Consider the following 19,782-nt stretch of genomic DNA (forward strand, 5'->3'; position numbering starts at 1 on the left):
GATGAGGGTATGTCTACAGAATATATTAATTGATGAAAATTGGGCTGTCTGCACTCTCAAAGTGCATGTTGTTGCCAAATGTATTTCATATGCTGTAAACCTAGTTCATAGTTGTTAGTTTCCTTTAATGCCAAACAAACACATACCAATCGTTGATTAGAAGGCGATCGCCCAATTTGTCCTCACTTTCTCCCGTGTCGCTGGCTCTCGTGTCGTTTTCGTCGGTTTTGCTTGCATACGGTTCAAACCGATTTTGTCACGACTTGGTCCTGGGTGTTTGCTTTTCCGGAAGGCAACGGAAAGTTGGCTCGGGCGAGACGGGAATGTAAGTACATGTTTTATTTAATATATCAAAAAAGAACAAACGAAAAGCACGCACAATGGCGGAGGTACAAAACTAGGCTATTGAAAACAAAACTTGCACATAGGCAGAAACTGTGAACAATGAAACAAAAACACTAACTGTGGCATTAATAAACAAAAACTTACTTGGCATGGACTATGAAGTGCGCAGAGGTAAACAGAGTGTGACAGGGGTATGAATCCGGATGTCGCCAGAAAGACACACTGAAAACAATGAACTTAAATACTACAGACATGATTAGTGAAAACAGGTGCGCGACTCAAAACGTGAAACAGGTGCGTGACGTGACAGGTGAAAACTAATGGGTTGCTATGGTGACAAGAGTGCACAATGAGTCCAAACGTGGAACAGGTGAAACTAATGGGTAACTATGGAAACAAGACAAGGGAGTGAAAAGCCAGAAACTAAAGAGTCCAATACCTAAACAAAACAAAACATGACTAAAACAAAACATGATTACACAGACATGACAGATATGGCTCAATAGCTTCAGTTTCTTCTTCAATTTCGTTTTCGCTACCTGCCTCCACACTACAACCATCCGTTTCAATACATGCGTAATCTGTTGAATCGCTTAAGCCGCTGAAATCCGAACTAATGTCGCTATAGCTTGCTGTTCTGTGCGCCATGTTTGTTTGTGTTGGCATCACTGTGTGACGTCACAGGAAAATGGACGGGTGTATATAACGATGGTTAAAATCAGGCACTTTGAAGCTTTTTTTAGGGATAATGCGTGATGGGTAAAATTTTGAAAAAAACTTCGAAAAATAAAATAAGCCACTGGGAACTGATTTTTAATGGTTTTAACCATTCTGAAATTGTGATAATGTTCTCCTTTAAAGGCACTGCCTTTAGCGTCCTCTCTCACCTGAAAAGGAGACTATTATGTATGTCTCCGTTATCCATAGGTTTATCTATAACCCATAAATTAGGCAGACACGGAGCTATTTCTCAGCGTGTGTTTATTCCAGCTGGCACGTTAATACACTGACACACAACATCCGGATTCCCATCATGCATTGCTTCAAAACTACGGCAAGTAGTAATGTCCAAAAACATGACAGAGACGAAGCAGAAGAACGAAGAAGAGACATGGCGACGACGAGTAAGAAAAAGAAGTACGCTTGCGAGTTCCAAAATGATTGCAAAAAATAATTTCAGTTCATCCAGGACAGCTGGAAGGGGAAGGAGTATGCTGCCTGCACATTTTGTAGATCTGGGGCCGTATTTATCAAGCGTCTTAGAGTGCCATTTTACACTTAAGTCCTGAGAATTTGCGAAATTTAGTCCTACTCTCAAACTTAAGAATAAAAGCTATTTATCAACTTTCCTAAGTCTTAAGAATCACTCCTACTCTCCACGATATTTAAGAGACCTTCAGAGGTGTCCTAAGTGGTTAGGAGTTGCCAGCGGGGGATGGCACTGAGGCGAGAGAGAATGGAGTGGAAGGATGTCCTGGCTTTGTTTGATGACGAGCAGCTGATCAAACGGTATCGTTTAGACAGAGCGGGTATTATTTTTGTCACAGATTTAATAAGGGGCGTCATCTCATCAGCAACATCACACAGCAGAGCTTTCACAGCAGAACTAAAGGTCAACACAATGCTTCGATATCTCGCCACTGGGAAAATGAATTGGAAAGAAAAGTAAACATTTATTTTTGATTGCCAATATTGTTTGTTTGTTTTGTATTATTTTGTAGTTTATTGTCAAAATATACACTCCCATTGTCCACTTAAATATTTCTAAGATATTTCTTTATTCTTAGACAAGGGATTCCCTTCCGTGATTGGTCATTTCTATGGACACAGAAATGACGTCACCTAAAATTCCGTTTACGGCACATAGTAATGTCGTAATTCAGCTCTGAGTGTGACACTTAAGATTCAGTCCTACACTTTGCTGAAAGTGTGAGTAAGACGCTTGATAACTAACTTTTAAGTGCAGCTTTCAGCGAATAATTTCTTTACTCATAAGTCAACTCTTAGCAGACTTCTTAGGAGTAATTCTAAGACGCTTGATAAATACGGCCCCTGACTTCTCCAATGAACACGGTGGCCGAACGGATATACTCATTCATGAACGGATTATTTATATACCGTATTTTTCGGACTATAAGTCGCCCCGGAGTATAAGTCGCACCGGTCGAAAATGCATAACAAAGAAGGAAAAAAAAAACATATATAAGTCGCACTGGAGTATAAGTCGCATTTTTTGGGGAAATGTATTTGATAAAAGCCAACACCAAGAATAGACATTTGAAAGGCAATTTCAAATAAATAAAGAATAGTGAACAACAGGCTGAATAAGTGTACGTTATATGAGGCATAAATAACCAACTGAGAACGTGCCTGGTATGTTAACGTAACATATTATGGTAAGAGTCATTCAAATAACTATAACATATAGAACATGCTATACCAGGGGTCGGCAACCCGCGGCTCCGGAGCCGCGTGCGGCTCTTTGATCACTCTGATGCGGCTCAACTGCATACTTGCCGACCCCCCGATTTTCCCGGGAGACTTCTGGATTTCAGTGCCTCTCGCGGAAAACTCCCGGGATTAATACTCTCAGATTTTCACCCTTACAATAATAATAAGGGCGTGCCATGATGGTACAGCATTTAGCGCCCTCTACAATTTGTACAAACAGCGTGCCAGCCTAGCCTCTTGTTATATGCATCTTCTACTTGCACACATAAGTGACAGCAAGGCATACTTGCTCAACAGCCACACAGGTTACACTGACGGTGGCCATATAAAACAACTTTAACACTTTTACTAATAATGCGCCACACTTTGAACCAAAACCAAACAAGAATGACAAACACATTTCGGGAGAACATCTGCACCTTAACACAACATAAACACAACAGAACAAATCCCATGCAGCCCTGACTCTTCCGGGCTACATTATACACCCCTGCTACCACCAAACCCCGCCCCCACCCCAAACCTGCTCCCTCACACATCAACACCCCCCCCCTCTGTGCGTCGTCGGTTGAGGTGGGCGGGGTTTGGTAGTGGGGGTGTATAATGTAGCCCGGAAGAGTTAGGGCTGCATGGGATTCTGGGTATTTGTTCTGTTGTGTTTATGTTGTGTTACGGTGCAGATGTTCTCCCGAAATGTGTTTGTCATTCTTGTTTGGTGTGGGTTCACAGTGTGGCGCATTATTAGTAAGAGTGTTAAAGTTTTTTTATACCGCCACCGTCAGTGTAACCTGTGTGGTTGTTGACCAAATATGCCTTGCAAGCAGAAGCTCCATACAATGTGTGGCTGGGCCAGCACGCTGGTTGTAGTGGGCGCTAAATGCTGTACCATCATGGCAAGTTCGAGAGAACAGTCGCCCTAAAATTCGTAGACTGCCGGAAAAATCGGGAGGGTCAAGCGCCATTCATATAAAACTTGCGGGCCGCACTAACATTCAATTTTCATATTAAGGTTTGGGCCGCGTGTCTGAGACCCTTGGATTATACATAGCACAAAGCTAAAAAAAAAACTTTGTATGCAGTGTTATTTCATTTTAAATTTCAAAATATTTTTGTGGCTGAGTATAAGTCGCACCCACAGCCAAACTATGAAAAAAACTGCGACTTATAGTCCGAAAAATGCGGTATATATATATATATATATATATATATATATATATATATATATATATATATATATACCGTATTTTTCGGACTATAAGTTCTTATATATATATATATATATATATAAGAAATACTTGAAAATATATACACCCCCCCCTACCCACAATATATACACCCCCCATCTCCCGAATTCGGAGGTCTCAAGGTTGGCAAGTATGCGGGCCCGGCTTGCTCGGCCCGCGGACAAACCCGGCGTTCATTTTCACGGCATATTTACTGTGTGCGTGTTGGCCCTCGAGCAGCCCGGACGGCAGCTACACGGAGGAGCAGAACCCGGAGACGCTCGTCAAAGCCAACGCCAACGCCAACCCCGCGTCCACCACGCCGGAGTTCGACGACGAGTTCGACGACGAGGAGACGCTGCCAACCATCGGCACCTGCAAAGCCTTGTACCCTTTTGACGGTAACTGCTAACTAGGATAAGAATCTGACATGATACAAGACCTCATCTAAATAGTCCATCAGGCATCACCACTAACCTCTGAAATGATTTAGTTCCCTAGCACTGAACAGTCCCTAGAACAGGGGAGTCAAACCCTTTTTTTTTTAGGGCCACATCGCAATTATGGCTGCCCTCAGAAGGCCACATGTAACTGAATATATATGAATATAAACAAGGCAAGATTATTATATGTTTCACAGATGGATAGATAAGATATTTTATCATCCAAAACAAGCTTGGTACATCAGATAATATTAACCTCTTAAGGCCCAAGCTGTTTGTTTACATGCTTTTTTTTAATTTCTCTTTGCTATTTGGGCTTATTGGACCCTAATTAGAATAAAAACTAAGAATCATTTTTGGTATAATGTATTTAGTCCATAAGTACACAAACGTGTACTTCATGTTTAGTGACATGCTAATTCTAATTTTTTCCAAATTCCATTGTATGTTATACTCTTCTGACACCACCAGATGGCAGTATAAGTGTCCACATAAGTGGCCATAAGACCCCAATTCAGTAGTGTACACAATTTTGGAAATAAGAGCTAAAAGGTGCTGTACACTTAGTGGCCTCTAAAGGCCACTAAGCCTTTAGAGGTTTTAAAGTGTAAAACTTAAACAAATTGCATGTCAACATTGAAAGAACAAACACATTTAGCCAGAAGTGCTTTTTTTATTTCCAGCCCTTCACAGGCCACATAAATGATGTGGCGGTACCACGTAAAATGATTTGGTGGGCCACTTTGAAAAGGTGTGGCTGGCCAATTAAAAATCGAGGTGGGTAACATAAAATTATTTGAAGGCCCACATAAATAACGAGTTGGACCACATTAAAAAGATGCGGCTAACCACGTAATTAACGAGGTGGAACACACAAAATAATTTGGCGGCCACTTTAAAATGAAACGGCTGGCCACGGAATTAATGAGATAGAACACATAAAATGATTTGGTGGGCGACTTTGAAAAGGTGTGGCTGGCCACTTAAAAATCAAAGTGTGCCACAAAAAATTATTCGGCAGGCCACATAACGCGTTGGACCACATTAAAAAAGATGTGACTGACCACGTAAATAACGAGTTGGACCACGTTAAAAAGATGTGACTGGCCACTCAAACGAGGTGGACCACGTGAAATAATTTGGTGGACCACATAAATTATTTGGCTGGCTCCGTAAATAACGAGGTGGACCACAAAAAAATATTTGGCAACCACTTTAAAATGAGATGGCTGGCCACGTAATTAACGAGGTGGAACACATAAAATAATTTGGCGGCCACTTTAAAATGAGGTGGCTGGCCACGTAATTAACGAGGTAGACCAAATGAAATGATTTGGTGGGCGACTTTGAAAAGGTGTGTCTGTCCACTTCAAAATCGAGGTGGGTCACATAAAATGATTCGGCAGGCCACATAAATAACGCGTTGGACTACTTTAAAAAGATGTGGCTGACCACATAAATAACGAGTTGGACCACATTAAAAAGATGTGACTGGCCACTCAAACAATGAGGTGAACCACGTGAAATAATTTGGTGGGCCACATAAATTATTTGGCTGGCTTCGTAAATAACGAGGTGGACCACAAAAAAATATTTGGCGGCCACTTTCAAAAGATGTGACTAGCCACATAAATAACAAGGTGGACCACAAAATTGTTTGGTGGGCAACTTTAAAAAGATGTGGCTTTCCACATAAACGTAGAGGTGGGACAAATAAAATGATTTGATTGGCCACCTTAAAAAGATGTGGATGGCAACATAAATAACGAGGTGGAAAACATAAAATGTTTTGGTGGGCGTCTTTGAACAGGTGTGGCTGGCCACTTCAAAATCGAGGTGAGTCACATAAAATGATTCGGCAGGCCACATAACGAGTTGGACCACATTAAAAAGAAGCGGCTGGCCACATAATTAACGAGGTGGAGCACATAAAATAATTTGGTGGGCCACTTTGAAAAGATGTAGCTGACCACGTCAATAACGAGTTGGACCACATTAAAAAGATGTGACTGGCCACTCAAACAACGAGGTGGACCACATGAAATTATTTGGTGGGCCACATCAATTATTTGGCTGGTTACGTAAATAATGAGGTGAACCACAAAATTATTTGGCGGACACTTTAAAAAGATGTTGCTTTCCACATAAACAACGAGGTGGGACAAATAAAATGATTTGGTGGGCCACGTTAAAAAGACGTGGATGGCAACATAAATAACAAGGTGGACCACATAAAATGTTTTGGTGGGCAATTTAAAAAGATGTGGCTAGCCACCTAACGAAGTGGGCCACGTCAAATTATTTGGTGGGAAACTCTGAAAAGGTGTGGCTTTCCATATAAACAACGAGGTGGGACAAATAAAATGATTTAGTGGGTCACTTTGAAATATATAGTGAGCAACATAAATAACAGGGTCGACCAAATAAAAAGATGTGGACCACATAAAGTGATTTAGTGAGCCACATAAACCAACAAGGTGGTCTACAAAATGATTTGGTGGGCCAATTTAACAAGTATGGCTGGCCACATAAATAATGAGGTGGAGCAAATAAAATGATTTGGTGGGCCATTTTTAAAAGACGTGGCCGACATAAATAAGATGGACCAAGTTCATTAGATGTGGCTGGCAACATAAATGATGTTGTGTCAAATAGTCACTGGGGTTGTAAACATTAACAATGATTGATCTCATCACTCTAGTATCAACCATATAGTGATACTATCCCTGGTATCGAGACCACTGATTTATGGATCGCTCTATATTCTAATTAACTTACATGTTAATTCCTGCTCCAACTTGCTGAATTCCATCCACACTAGGGATGGGCGATACTGGTAATTTTGGTACTGATCTGATACCAAGTAAATACAGGGCTAGTATCGCTGATACTGATACCGATTTACTCAGTCATAATCATTGAATCATTTTGTGAATTGTCCTCCTGTTAGTTGATTATGACTATGATAACGCAGAAACAATATTAATATTCAAAGAAACTTTTTTTTTTAACTAAATGAAACTACATAAACCAATGCATTAGTATAAGAATAAAAATTAATTTAGGTTAATAATAACTTTCAAATCATTATTTAAATTTTTTTATCAGAATTAATTTGATTCATGTATATATTACTAATTATTATATAATTTAACTAAATGAAACTACATAAACCAATTTATTAGTATAAGAATAAAAACTAATTTAGGTTAATAATAACTCAATCAAATCATTATTTACATGTTTTATCAGAATGAATTTGATTCATGTATATATTACTAATTATTATATAATTTAACTAAATTAAACTACATAAACCAATGTATTAGTGTAAGAATAAAAACTAATTTAGGTTAATAATAACTCAATCAAATCATTATTTACATTTTTTATCAGAATGAATTTGATTCATGTATATATTACTAATTATTATATAATATAACCAAATGAAACTACATAAACCAATGTATTAGTATAAGAATAAAAACTAATTTAGGTTAATAATAACTCAATCAAATCATTATTTACATTTTTTATCAGAATTAATTTTGATTCATGTATATATTACTAATTATTATATAATTGTAATTAATAATAATAAAAATAATAATAAGTTAATAACTCTCTTATTAGGTTCAATTAGACTAGTTACTAGCCCAAAAAAGCAAAAATTTAACAAAAAAATGTCAACGAAACAAAAAAAGGTTTACTAAGAAATTATTTATTGTATTATTTCAAGCTAGTTTAGCGATGAGCGTGCCAGCTCCTGATGTGTAACATGTTTAGATTTTCTTAAGATACCAAGAAATGCAGTTTATTTGCTGCAAAGAAGGTAATTATTATTATTATTATTATTAGCTCCACACTCTTTATGAATACACCAGGGGACCAAACAACTTTACACACCTAGCTGGAAAATTGACTTAGCATTCATGCTAAGCTAACAGCATGCAGATAGGATATGATAGAGATAAAAGCCAAAACTATCTTTGAATCTCAGTAAAACTAAAATAATGCTATTTGGTAACAGAAAGTCAAACACAAATACAAATAGACGGAATAGAAGTTGAAAGAGTAAATTAAACCAAATTTCTAGGTATAATGATTGATGATAAATTGAACTGGAAATCTCATGTAAAAAATAAATACAACATAAAGTAGCAAGAAACACGTCAATAATGAATAAAGCAAAACCTGTTCTAAACCAAAAATCACTTCATATTCTCTACTGCTCGCTAGTGTTACCATATCTGAGTTATTGTGTAGAAATATGGGGAAATAACGACAAAACTACACTTCATTCATTAATCAAGTTACAAAAAAGATCAGTTAGAATAATACATCATGTTGGATATAGAGAACATTCAAACCCTTTATTTATTGAATCAAAAATACTGAAATTCCATGACATAGTGAATTTGCAAAAAGCTAAAATTATACACAAGGCAAACTATAATCTGCTACCCAAGAATATACAACAATTCTTCTCAACAAAAGAGGAGAAATATAACCTTACAGTAAAATGTAATTTAAAACATTTGTATGCACGTACAACACTTAAGACCTTCAGTATATCAGTATGTGGAATTAAATGATGGAATGGATTAAGCAAATGTACTAATATGATCCACTTCAAGAAACTATTCCAACTTAGTGTTTACAAAGTAAGAAGAAGAAGAACCATGATAAACATCCATTCATTTTCAAAATAATCTTACTCATCTCACCATATGAAATATAACTTACTTCACCGAGTATTATATATTTATTTTTTATTGTGATTACTTATGGAGTATATTGTGAATAAATTGAGAACAGGAAGTGAACAAAAGTTTTAGCAACTGTTATGTAAAAGTAAAGGGGTAGGATTAAATAAGATCTGCTTCTTCCTACTCCTTTTCGAACATGTTGAAAAGAGAAACTGGAAATTGTTATTATTATTATTAGCCATTTTGCATGTGTGGTTTCGGAGTTATGTTTAAATAACTGTATGCTTGCATGTTGGAAATGAACTCAAACTCAACTCATAATAGTAGAACGCAGATGAGACATGAATATCAGGCTGTGGTCATGTGACCGTTTTTGAATGTGCAGGAATGTGAGGAGGAGTGCGAGCTCACTGGTGAATGTGTGGAGGAGGAGGAGAGTTGAATACAAACGCTCATTTCTCCAGATTAAAAAAAAAAAAGAAAAAAAAAGGTCCCAATTTAGAAAACAAAAGGTCGGAAATGAAAAGACAATCGACCTGTGATGCTTTTAGTCAAAGACACACAAGCTGCAAGACTGAATGCATTTGATTGTGTAAGCCAGTGTTTTTTAACCACTGTATGCCGTGGGAGGTGATCTAATTTCACCTATTTGGGTAAAAAAATTGTTTGCAAACCAGTAGTTATAATCCGCAAATGATGTGTTGTTGTTGAGTCTAGAGCAGGGGTCGGCAACCCAAAATGTTGAAAGAGCCATATTGGACCAAAAATACAAAAACAAATCTGTCTGGAGCCGCAAAAAATTAAAAGCCATATTACATACAGATAGTGTGTCATGAGATATAAATTGAATTAAGAAGATTTAAAGGAAACTAAATGACCTAAAATATAGCTACAAATGAGGCATACTGATGCAATATGTACATATAGCTAGCCTAAATAGCATGTTAGCATCGATTAGCTTGCAGTCATGCAGTGACCAAATATGCCTGATTAGCACTCCACACAAGTCAATAACATCAACAAAACTCACCTTTCATGCACAACGTTAAAAGTTTGGTGGACAAAATGAGACAGAAAAAGAAGTGGCATAAAACACGTCCTAGAAAGTCGGAGAAATGTTCCATGTAAACAAACTACGGTGAGTTCAAGGACCGCCAAAATGAGTAGGACAAAACGGCGCTCGCCAAATACTCAAATCAGTGAAGCATATTTAATATAAACAGTGGGATTTATAACAATTAGGGAGGTTTGTGTCATGTTTGTCCTCCTACAGAAACCATATTAAAACAAAAAATATATTTTTTTCCCCTCATCTTTTTCCATTTTTCATACATTTTTGAAAAAGCTCCAGAGAGCCACTAGGGCGGCGCTAAAGAGCCGCATGTGGCTCTAGAGCCGCGGGTTGCCGACCCCTGGTCTAGAGCTTGGCAGAGTAACCGTGTAATACTCTTCCATATCAGTCGGTGGCTAATTGCTTTGTAAATGTCAGAAACAGCGGGAGGCAGCGTGCAGGTAAAAAGGTGTCCTATGCTTAAACCAAAAATAAACAAAAGGTGAGTGCCCCTAAGAAAAGTCATTGAAGCTTACGGAAGGCTAAGCAGAACAAAACTAAAACTGAACTGGCTACAAAATAAACAAAGACAGAATGCTGGACGACAGCAAAGACTTACTGCGTTGCAAAGACGGCGTCCAAAAAGTACATCCAAACATGACATGACTATCAACAATGTCCCCACAAAGAAGGATAAAAACAACTGAAATATTCTTGATTGCTAAAACAAAGTAGATGCTCAAAGGAAGACATGAAACTGCTACAGGAAAATACCAAAAAAAGAGAAAAAGCCACCAAAATAGGAGCGCAAGACAAGAACTAAAACACTACACACAGGAAAACAGCAAGCTGTTTGTTTACATGCTTTTTTTAATTTCTCTTTGCTATTTGGGCTTATTGGACCCTAATTAGAATAAAAACTAAGAATTAAATTTTGATATGATGTACTTAGTCTATAAGTACACAAACATGTACTTCATGTTTAGTGACATGCTAATTCTCATTTTTTCCAAATTCCATTGTATGTTATACTCTTCTGACACCACCAGATGGCAAGTGTCCACATAAGTGGCCATAAGACCCCAATTCAGTAGTGTACACAATTTTGGAAATAAGAGCTAAAAGGTGCTGTCCACGAATGTGGCCACTAAGGCCTTTAGAGGTTTTAAAGTGTAAAACTTAAACAAATTGCATGTCAACATTGAAAGAACAAACACATTTAGCCAGAAAGTGCTTTTTTTAATTTCCAGCCCTTCGCAGGCCACGTAAATGACGTGGCGGTACCACGTAAAATGATTTGGTGGGCCACTTTGAAAAGGTGTGGCTGGCCACTTAAAAATCGAGGTGGGTAACATAAAATGATTTGAAGGCCCACATAAATAACGAGTTGGACCACATTAAAAACCACGTAATTAACGAGGTGGAACACATAAAATAATTTGGCGGCCAATTTAAAATGAAACGGCTGGCCACGGAATTAATGAGATGGAACACATAAAATGATTTGGTGGGCAACTTTGAAAAGGTGTGGCTGGCCACTTAAAAATCAAAGTGGGTCACAAAAAAATGATTCGGCAGGCCACATAACGCATAGGACCACATTAAAAAAGATGTGACTGACCACGTAAATAACGAGTTGGACCACATTAAAAAGATGTGGCTGACCACGTAAATAACGAGTTGGACCACATTAAAAAGACGTGGCTGACCACGTAAATAACGAGTTGGACCACATTAAAAAGATGTGGCTGACCACGTAAATAACGAGTTGGACCACATTAAAAAGATGTGGCTGACCACGTAAATAACGAGTTGGACCACATTAAAAAGACGTGGCTGACCACGTAAATAACGAGTTGGACCACATTAAAAAGATGTGGCTGACCACGTAAATAACGAGTTGGACCACATTAAAAAGATGTGACTGACCACGTAAATAACGAGTTGGACCACATTAAAAAGATGTGGCTGACCACGTAAATAACGAGTTGGACCACATTAAAAAGATGTGACTGACCACGTAAATAACGAGTTGGACCACATTAAAAAGATGTGGCTGACCACGTAAATAACGAGTTGGACCACATTAAAAAGATGTGACTGGCCTCTCAAACAACGAGGTGGACCACATGAAATAATTTGGCGGCCACTTTAAAATGAAACGGCTGGCCACGTAATTAACGAGGTGGAACACATAAAATAATTTGGCGGCCACTTTAAAATACAAATAAGTCAGGGTGTGATGTGACAGGTGGTGACAGTACACCTACTTTGAGACAAGAGCTATATTGATGCATGCTTGGTTATGGTTTAAAGTCATATCCAACAATTGCGGCATACTTATTGCTGTCAACGGAGTTTATGATTTCTGCTGAATTTTTTCAACGCAAAAAATGTGCCTTGCCTTAAAAAAGGTTGAAAAACACTGATGTAAGCAACTAACTTAATGTTAGTGTCTACAAGTCAAAGTTCGCTCACGCCTTGTCTTGTGCAGGCCACAACGAGGGCACCATCTCGGTGGCGGAGGGCGAGCTGCTGTACGTCATCGAGGAGGACAAAGGCGACGGCTGGACGCGAGTGCGCAGGAACGAGGACGAGGAGGGCTACGTGCCCACGTCCTACGTGGAGGTCTTTTTGGGAACAAACGCCAAAGGTGCTATGACTTACATCTAACAGACAACGTGCGCTTTTTACCCCTCAGTCAGGATGTTTTTAGCTCACACACAGAGGGGACCGGGCAGTCCGACATGTTGTTGAGCTGAGACGCAAGTGTCATGACAGGCAGTGCTGCAGTGCCACCCAGTGGTCAAAGAGCCTCATTACATACTGTTCCACTGCTGTGTTTATTAATCTCACACATGAATGTACCGTGCACATTTGTATTGCTGATCGTCATAAATCTGCTGGTTTGATATCTGTGAAAAGTTATTTTTCTAGGCTACTATCAACAAAAATATATAAATGTCCCATTCCAAGTGTGGCATGCTGTAGACTTCCATTACGAGGAGGATATATTAGAGTAAGAGATGAGCATTGTGCTCCTTTGTTCAGTCGTGTGCAGTAAAGGAAGTAATAGTTGAGAGTTAGCAACTAAACTAAATACATCTTTAAATAATGACTTAAATGTGCCAATTATAATTGAAATTGAATGCATAAATGTGTTAATATATTTAAAAAAGTACATTTACACATTTAATTGTGTTTTACCATTAATATATATTTTACTTTTTTATATTGTATTATTTGTGTTATTTATATATTTGATTTAAAAGTACATTTAATTATTTAATCATTCAATTATAAACATTTTGCATCATTGTTAATATATTTAACGTAAAAGTGCATTCAATTCTTTAAACTTTCAATCTTGTGTTTTATAATTAATATATTTAACTTAAAATTCTGATTATTTCAGTTTTGTTGTATCATATAGTTCATGATTTAATTTCTCATTAACTCTTTGAATTTTGTAACTTAAATGTACGTGAATTATTTAATTATTTCAATTTTGTATTTTCATTATTATATTTACTTTAACTTAAAAGCACGTAATTTTTTAATCTTTACATTTTTAATTTTCAGTTTTGTACAACCATTAATATATTTTAACTTTAAAGTAAATTGTATTATTTCATTATTATGATTATTAATTATAATATTTTTTTATCAATTATTTCATTATTTAGTTGTCAGTTTGACGGATTAAATAAATTCATGACAGGTTCATGAAATAAATACAAATAATTTATTAAAATCAAGAAACAATCAAATCAATTCAATGTGCCTTTGTTTTAAATAAATTGACACATTTAATAACACATTTATTTAATGTTCAGTCATGTAGAGGAAGAAATAGTTGCGAATTAGAAACGTGGTGGGTCAAAATTAAATACATCTTTAAATAATGACTTGAATGTGTCCTTATAATTGGTATTAAATACATTAATGTGTCACTAATTATTTATTTAAACAATTAAATGTAATTATTCAATCATTTCAATTTCAATGTTGTATTGTCATTAATATATAACTTAAAAGTACATATTATTTATTTTGATGAATTATTTCACTATATCATTGGCGGCTCATTTTGAGGAATAATAAATATATTTATTATATATATATATACACATACAGGATCATGGCATAATTAAATAATTCACTAATTAAATCAATAAATAAAACATTTACTTTCGCATTAAATACATTTAAGGCACATAAGCTTGTAATTAATTCAGGTAATAATTTAAAGATGTATTTATTTAATTCTGTTGCATTTTACCTGCCATAATGAACTTTTCTGCAAACTTATTTTATTTTGGTTTTATTTGATGCTGCAATAATGTTGCTGATCATCATTCGTCTTGTAGAGAAATTGCCAATGTTTGATTACTTGTAGTGACACATGTCTGACCACTAGGGGGTGGAAAAATCACTCGCAGTAGAAGAATGCTAGTTTTAGTGGATAAGCGAGAGGGACAAGTGGATGGATGGAAGATGCTGTTTTGCGACCCCCCTGAGGCGTGACGTGGTATTACACCTGCTGTCACTGAGTGCATCTTTTAAAGCGAGGACTCACTTGGAGTTGGGGTTGCTGTCGTTCTCCCTCCATCGCCGTCTAACCTTCCTTTTTTTCTTTTTGTCACCTCTTTTGTTTGTCATTTCCTCTCCTGCCTTGCAGATCCCTAAGCGTGCGAGGCTGGCTGAGGAGTGGCACAGGGCAAGCAGCCTAAGGGGGAAATCACCGAGACGGCCAATTAGAACCCATTTTTCCACACCACACACACACACACACACACACGCACGCACAAAGAAGCGACAACAAATACAAACTGTTGGTGTTTGTCATCCTAACTGCTTCTGCCGTAACGACACACGCAGTTACGCTTTTTGTCAGCAGAGCTTTGCCCACTAACCCTCCTCGCTCAGTGGGCGTGGTCAGAGAGAGGCCCACCCGCAGGAGGCCCCGCCTCCCTCCCGCCCATCCAACATGCTGTGTGAAAGTTAGACTGCAGGAAGCGAAGGAGCTCGCGGCGATTGTGTTCATCCCGCCATCACGCCCCCCCCGCCCCTCTCTCTGACCTGACGCCACCCCGGTCCAAACACCCCCTCCCGCACGCCCCACTCCCCGCCCATCCCGACCCCCCCTGCAGGCTCGCACCTCGGCGGCCGTCTTTTGGGGTCACGTCGCGGCGTGCTGCATGCTTGCCCTGTCTTCCTCCTCGCCCCCCCTTGCCACGGGAGTCGGCGGCGGTGGTGGGGTGCCGGCCGGGTCACCCCGCACCCCCATACCTCTCTTCCTCCGGCCTTTACGTTCAGTTTAACCCCTCATTGCCTGATCGAACTCACGTAACCTGAATGCGCCATGTCAGACCCCGCCCCCCCCAGACTTCAGGTAGTGCAGTACGTTTGTGTTGCTGTCGTGTGATGTCTAACCCCCCCTTACTGTATATGAGAATATACTGTGACCAGAATGAGAGACTTCCTGTTCATTCTCCTAAAATCACCGCACTGGCAAGACTAAACTCGAGCAGTTATGTCCAACCATCACACGGCACATACTTTTTTTTTCTTTTTGTCATTTACATTTTTCTATCATTGTTTTGAAAACTTCTGCCTGGACTGAAACCATTTTACTGCAAAAACCACGGGCAGAGGGAGGAATCAAACCTGCGACTTAAAGCACGCAGGAGCGCTAGGGCCGCGCTGAAAAGAAAAACCACGTATCGAAGAGTCAATAGTACGAGATCAAAGTTGTAATGTTCCCAGAATCTCGTATCGTTACGAGAATCAGGCTTTAATTTTACGTGAATAAGTTATATTAACTGAAAACATGGCAAATTTATGGGAATAAAGTGGTAATATTCTGAGAAAAAGTTACGTGATTTTTATTTGCAATAGCAGTAAAGTCGTTATTGGCGGACAAAGTCGTAACGTTACGAGAAAAACTCTAAGCTGAGCGAAATATATTTCTAATATTATATTTAAAAAAAGTTGTTTAGCCAGAAAACATGGTCAATTTATAGTAATAAAGTTAAAATATTCTGAGAAAAAGTTACGTGATTTTTATTTGCAATGGCAGTAAAGTCGTAATTGCCGGACGAAGTCGTAACGTTACGAGAAAAACTCACAAAGCTGAGCGAAATATATTTCTAATATTATATTTAAAAAAAAAAGTTATTTAGCCAGAAAACATGGTCAATTTATAGTAATAAAGTTGAAATATTCTGAGAAAAAGTTACGTGATTTTTATTTGTAATAGCAGTAAAGTCGTAATTGAAGGTAAAAGTCGTAACGTTACGAAAAAACTCAAAGCTGAACGAAATATTTATAATATGATGAAAACAATAAGTTATATTACCAGAAAACATGGTAGATTTATGTGAATAAAGTTGTAATATTCACAGGAAAAGTTCCGTGATTTTTTCGAAATAGCAGTAATTGAAGGTAAAAGTCGTAACATTACGAGAAAAGACTCAAAGCTGAGCGAAATATTTCTTTCTAATATGATAAAAAAAAAAAAAGTTATATTGCCAGAAAACATGGTAAATTTATAGTAATAAAGTTGAAATATTCTGAGAAAAAGTTACGTGATTTTTATTTGTAATGGCAGTAAAGTCGTAATTGCCGGACGAAGTCGTAACGTTACGAGAAAAACTCACAAAGCTGAGCGAAATATATTTATAATATTATATTTAAAAAAAAAAGTTATTTAGCCAGAAAACATGGTAAATTTATAGTAATAAAGTTGAAATATTCTGAGAAAAGGTTACGTGATTTTTATTTGTAATAGCAGTAAAGTCGTAATTGAAGGTTAAAGTCGTAACGTTACGAGAAAAACTCACAAAGCTGAGCGAAATATTTCTAATATGATAAAAAAAAAGTTATATTACCAGAAAACATGGTAAATTTATAGGAATAAAGTTGAAATATTCTGAGAAAAAGTTACGTTTTTTTTTTGTTGTAATAGCAGTACAGTCATAATAGAGAAAGGTAAAAGTCGTAATGTTACGAGAACAAAACCTCAAAAGCTGAGCAAAATATTTATATTACGTGAATAAGATACGTTACCAGAAAACATGGTCGATTTGTGGGAAAAGTTGTTATATTCAGAGAAAAAGTATTGTGATTTTTCTGAAGTCGTAATTGGGGGAAGAAGTCGTAACGTTGCGAGAAAAAAAATCTCAATTCAGAAAAAACGTGCACAATTTTTCTGTATGTTATAGCAGTGAAGTCTTAACGTTTACGACAATAAAATCATAAATCTAAGAGAAATATTTCTACTACGTCAATAAGTTACATTACCAGAAAACCTGGTAAATTTATGGGAATAGAGTTGTAATATTCAGAGAAAAAGTTACGTGATTCCTTTAAATGTTTACGTTATAGAAGTAATTTCGTAATTGAAGGAAAAAAGTTACGGAAACAGCATTTTATTTCAAAGCTAAGCAAAATATTTCTGTTACGTAAACAAGTTATACTTCTAGAAAACATGCTACATTTATGGGATTCAAGTTATAATATTCAGAGAACAAGTTACGCAATTTTTCTGTACGTTACAGCGGTGAAGTCGTAATTGGAGGAAAAAATCGAAACGTTACGGGAACAACAAAGCTAAGCAAAATATTTCTATTACGTGAACAAGATATATTTCTAGAAAACTTTACCGGATTAAAGTCGTAATATTCAGAGAACAAGTTATTCAATTTTTATGTACGTTACAGCAGTGAAGTCGTAATTGGAGGAAAAAATCAAAACGTTACGGGAACAACATTTAATTTCAAAACTAAGCAAAATATCTCTATCACGTGAGCAAGTTATATTTCTAGAAAACTTTATGGGATTAAAGTGGTAATATTCAGAGAACAAGTTACGCCATTTTTATGTACGTTACAGCGGTTAATTCGTAATTAGAGGAAAAAATCAAAACATTACGGGAACAACATTTCATTTCAAAGCTAAGCTAAATATTTATTTTACGTGAACAAGTTATATTTCTAGAAAACTTTATGGGATTAAAGTTGTAATATTCAGAGAACAAGTTACGCGATTTTTCTGTACGTTACAGCAGTGAAGTCGTAATTGGAGGAAAAAATCAAAACGTTACGGGAACAACATTTCATTTCAAAACTAAGCAAAATATTTCTATCACGTGAGCAAGTTATATTTCTAGAAAATTTTATGGGATTAAAGTGATAATATTCAGAGAACAAGTTACGCGATTTTTATGTACGTTACAGCGGTGAAGTCGTAATTGGAGGAAAAAAATGGCAACGTTACGTGAACAACATTTCATTTCAAAGCTAAGCAAAATATTTATATTACGTGAACAAGTTATATTACTAGAAAACTTTATGGGATTAAAGTCGTAATATTCAGAGAACAAGTTACGCCATTTTTATGTACGTTACAGAGGTTAATTCGTAATTGGAGGAATAAATCAAAACATTACGGGAACAACATTTCATTTCAAAGCTAAGCTAAATATTTATTTTACGTGAACAAGTTATATTTCTAGAAAACTTTATGGGATTAAAGTCGTAATATTCAGAGAACAAGTTATGCAATTTTTATGTACGTTACAGCAGTGAAGTCGTAATTGGAGGGAAAAAATCGAAACATTACGGGAACAACATTTCATTTCAAAGCTAAACAAAATATTTATTTTACATGAACAAGTTATATTTCTAGAAAACTTTATGGGATTAAAGTTGTAATACTCAGAGAACAAGTTACGCGATTTGTCTGTACGTTACAGCGGTGAAGTCGTAATTGGAGGAAAAAATCAAAACGTTACGGGAACATTTCATTTCAAAGCTAAGCAAAATATTTATTTTACGTGAACAAGTTATATTTCTAGAAAACTTTATGGGATTAAAGTTGTAATACTCAGAGAACAAGTTACGCGATTTTTATGCACGTTACAAAGTCGTAATTGTAGGAAAAAAATCGAAATGTTACAAGGACAAAATATTTCGATTACCAAAATAAAGTTGGGAAGATAAAGAGATGATGTAAAAAAAATGTATAGCTTAAATAAAAAGACATTGTTATGAAAATAAATATTACATTTATAACATTTCATAAGAAAAAAAGTAGTATTTTTATGGTGAAACATTCTCTCATCGTCTTTATTCCTGCAATATTACAAGTATTTTGTGGGAACGTTTTGCATTTTTTCTTCGTAGTATTGGAGTAATTATTAGTATATTTAGTGGTTGAGTAGTTTAGTGTTCAGCGCGGCCTTAATGCTCCGTAATTAAACCACTTGTGATGACAGGAAAGCCCTCACACACACACACAGAGAGAGTATATATATATATGAATAAAGATGAAAACGGAATAAAAACGATCTATTTTAACTATTGCGGAGAGCGTGAACTCTCCCGTGTTACTGTCGTGTTTTGCAGGAGTAAAACTACCACACGGTGTGTTTTTGCACTTTTGTCTCTCGTCTTTTCCCGTTGGGTAGATCATTGCTTTGTGTTTCTTTTTCTGGAGCACTGAAAACTTTGTATTGTGTTGACCGTGCCAATTAAAAACAATGCCTGGGAAAAGTC

The 19,782-nt window shown here is 36.8% G+C and overlaps 1 protein-coding gene across 4 annotated transcripts in view; it reads left to right on the forward strand.

Moving 5' to 3' along the window:
- Positions 1–16,524, forward strand: part of fnbp1b (formin binding protein 1b) — a 170,024-nt gene extending 153,500 nt beyond the window's left edge. For 2 of the 4 annotated variants that reach the window (XM_072914153.1, XM_072914154.1), the window contains 2 exons: positions 4,247–4,420; positions 12,717–13,368. In XM_072914153.1, coding sequence (XP_072770254.1) covers positions 4,247–4,420; positions 12,717–12,895 — 353 coding nt within the window. In that variant the 3' untranslated portion in view covers positions 12,896–13,368. Of the gene's footprint in view, positions 1–4,246; positions 4,421–12,716; positions 13,369–14,903 lie in introns of those variants that run through there. The other 2 variants (XM_072914152.1, XM_061966512.2) reach the window with 2 other exon arrangements.
- Positions 16,525–19,782: the final 3,258 nt, after the last annotated feature.

Source organism: Nerophis lumbriciformis, linkage group LG11 (genome assembly GCF_033978685.3).
Source record: "Nerophis lumbriciformis linkage group LG11, RoL_Nlum_v2.1, whole genome shotgun sequence".
Classification (NCBI taxonomy): Eukaryota; Metazoa; Chordata; class Actinopteri; order Syngnathiformes; family Syngnathidae; genus Nerophis; species Nerophis lumbriciformis.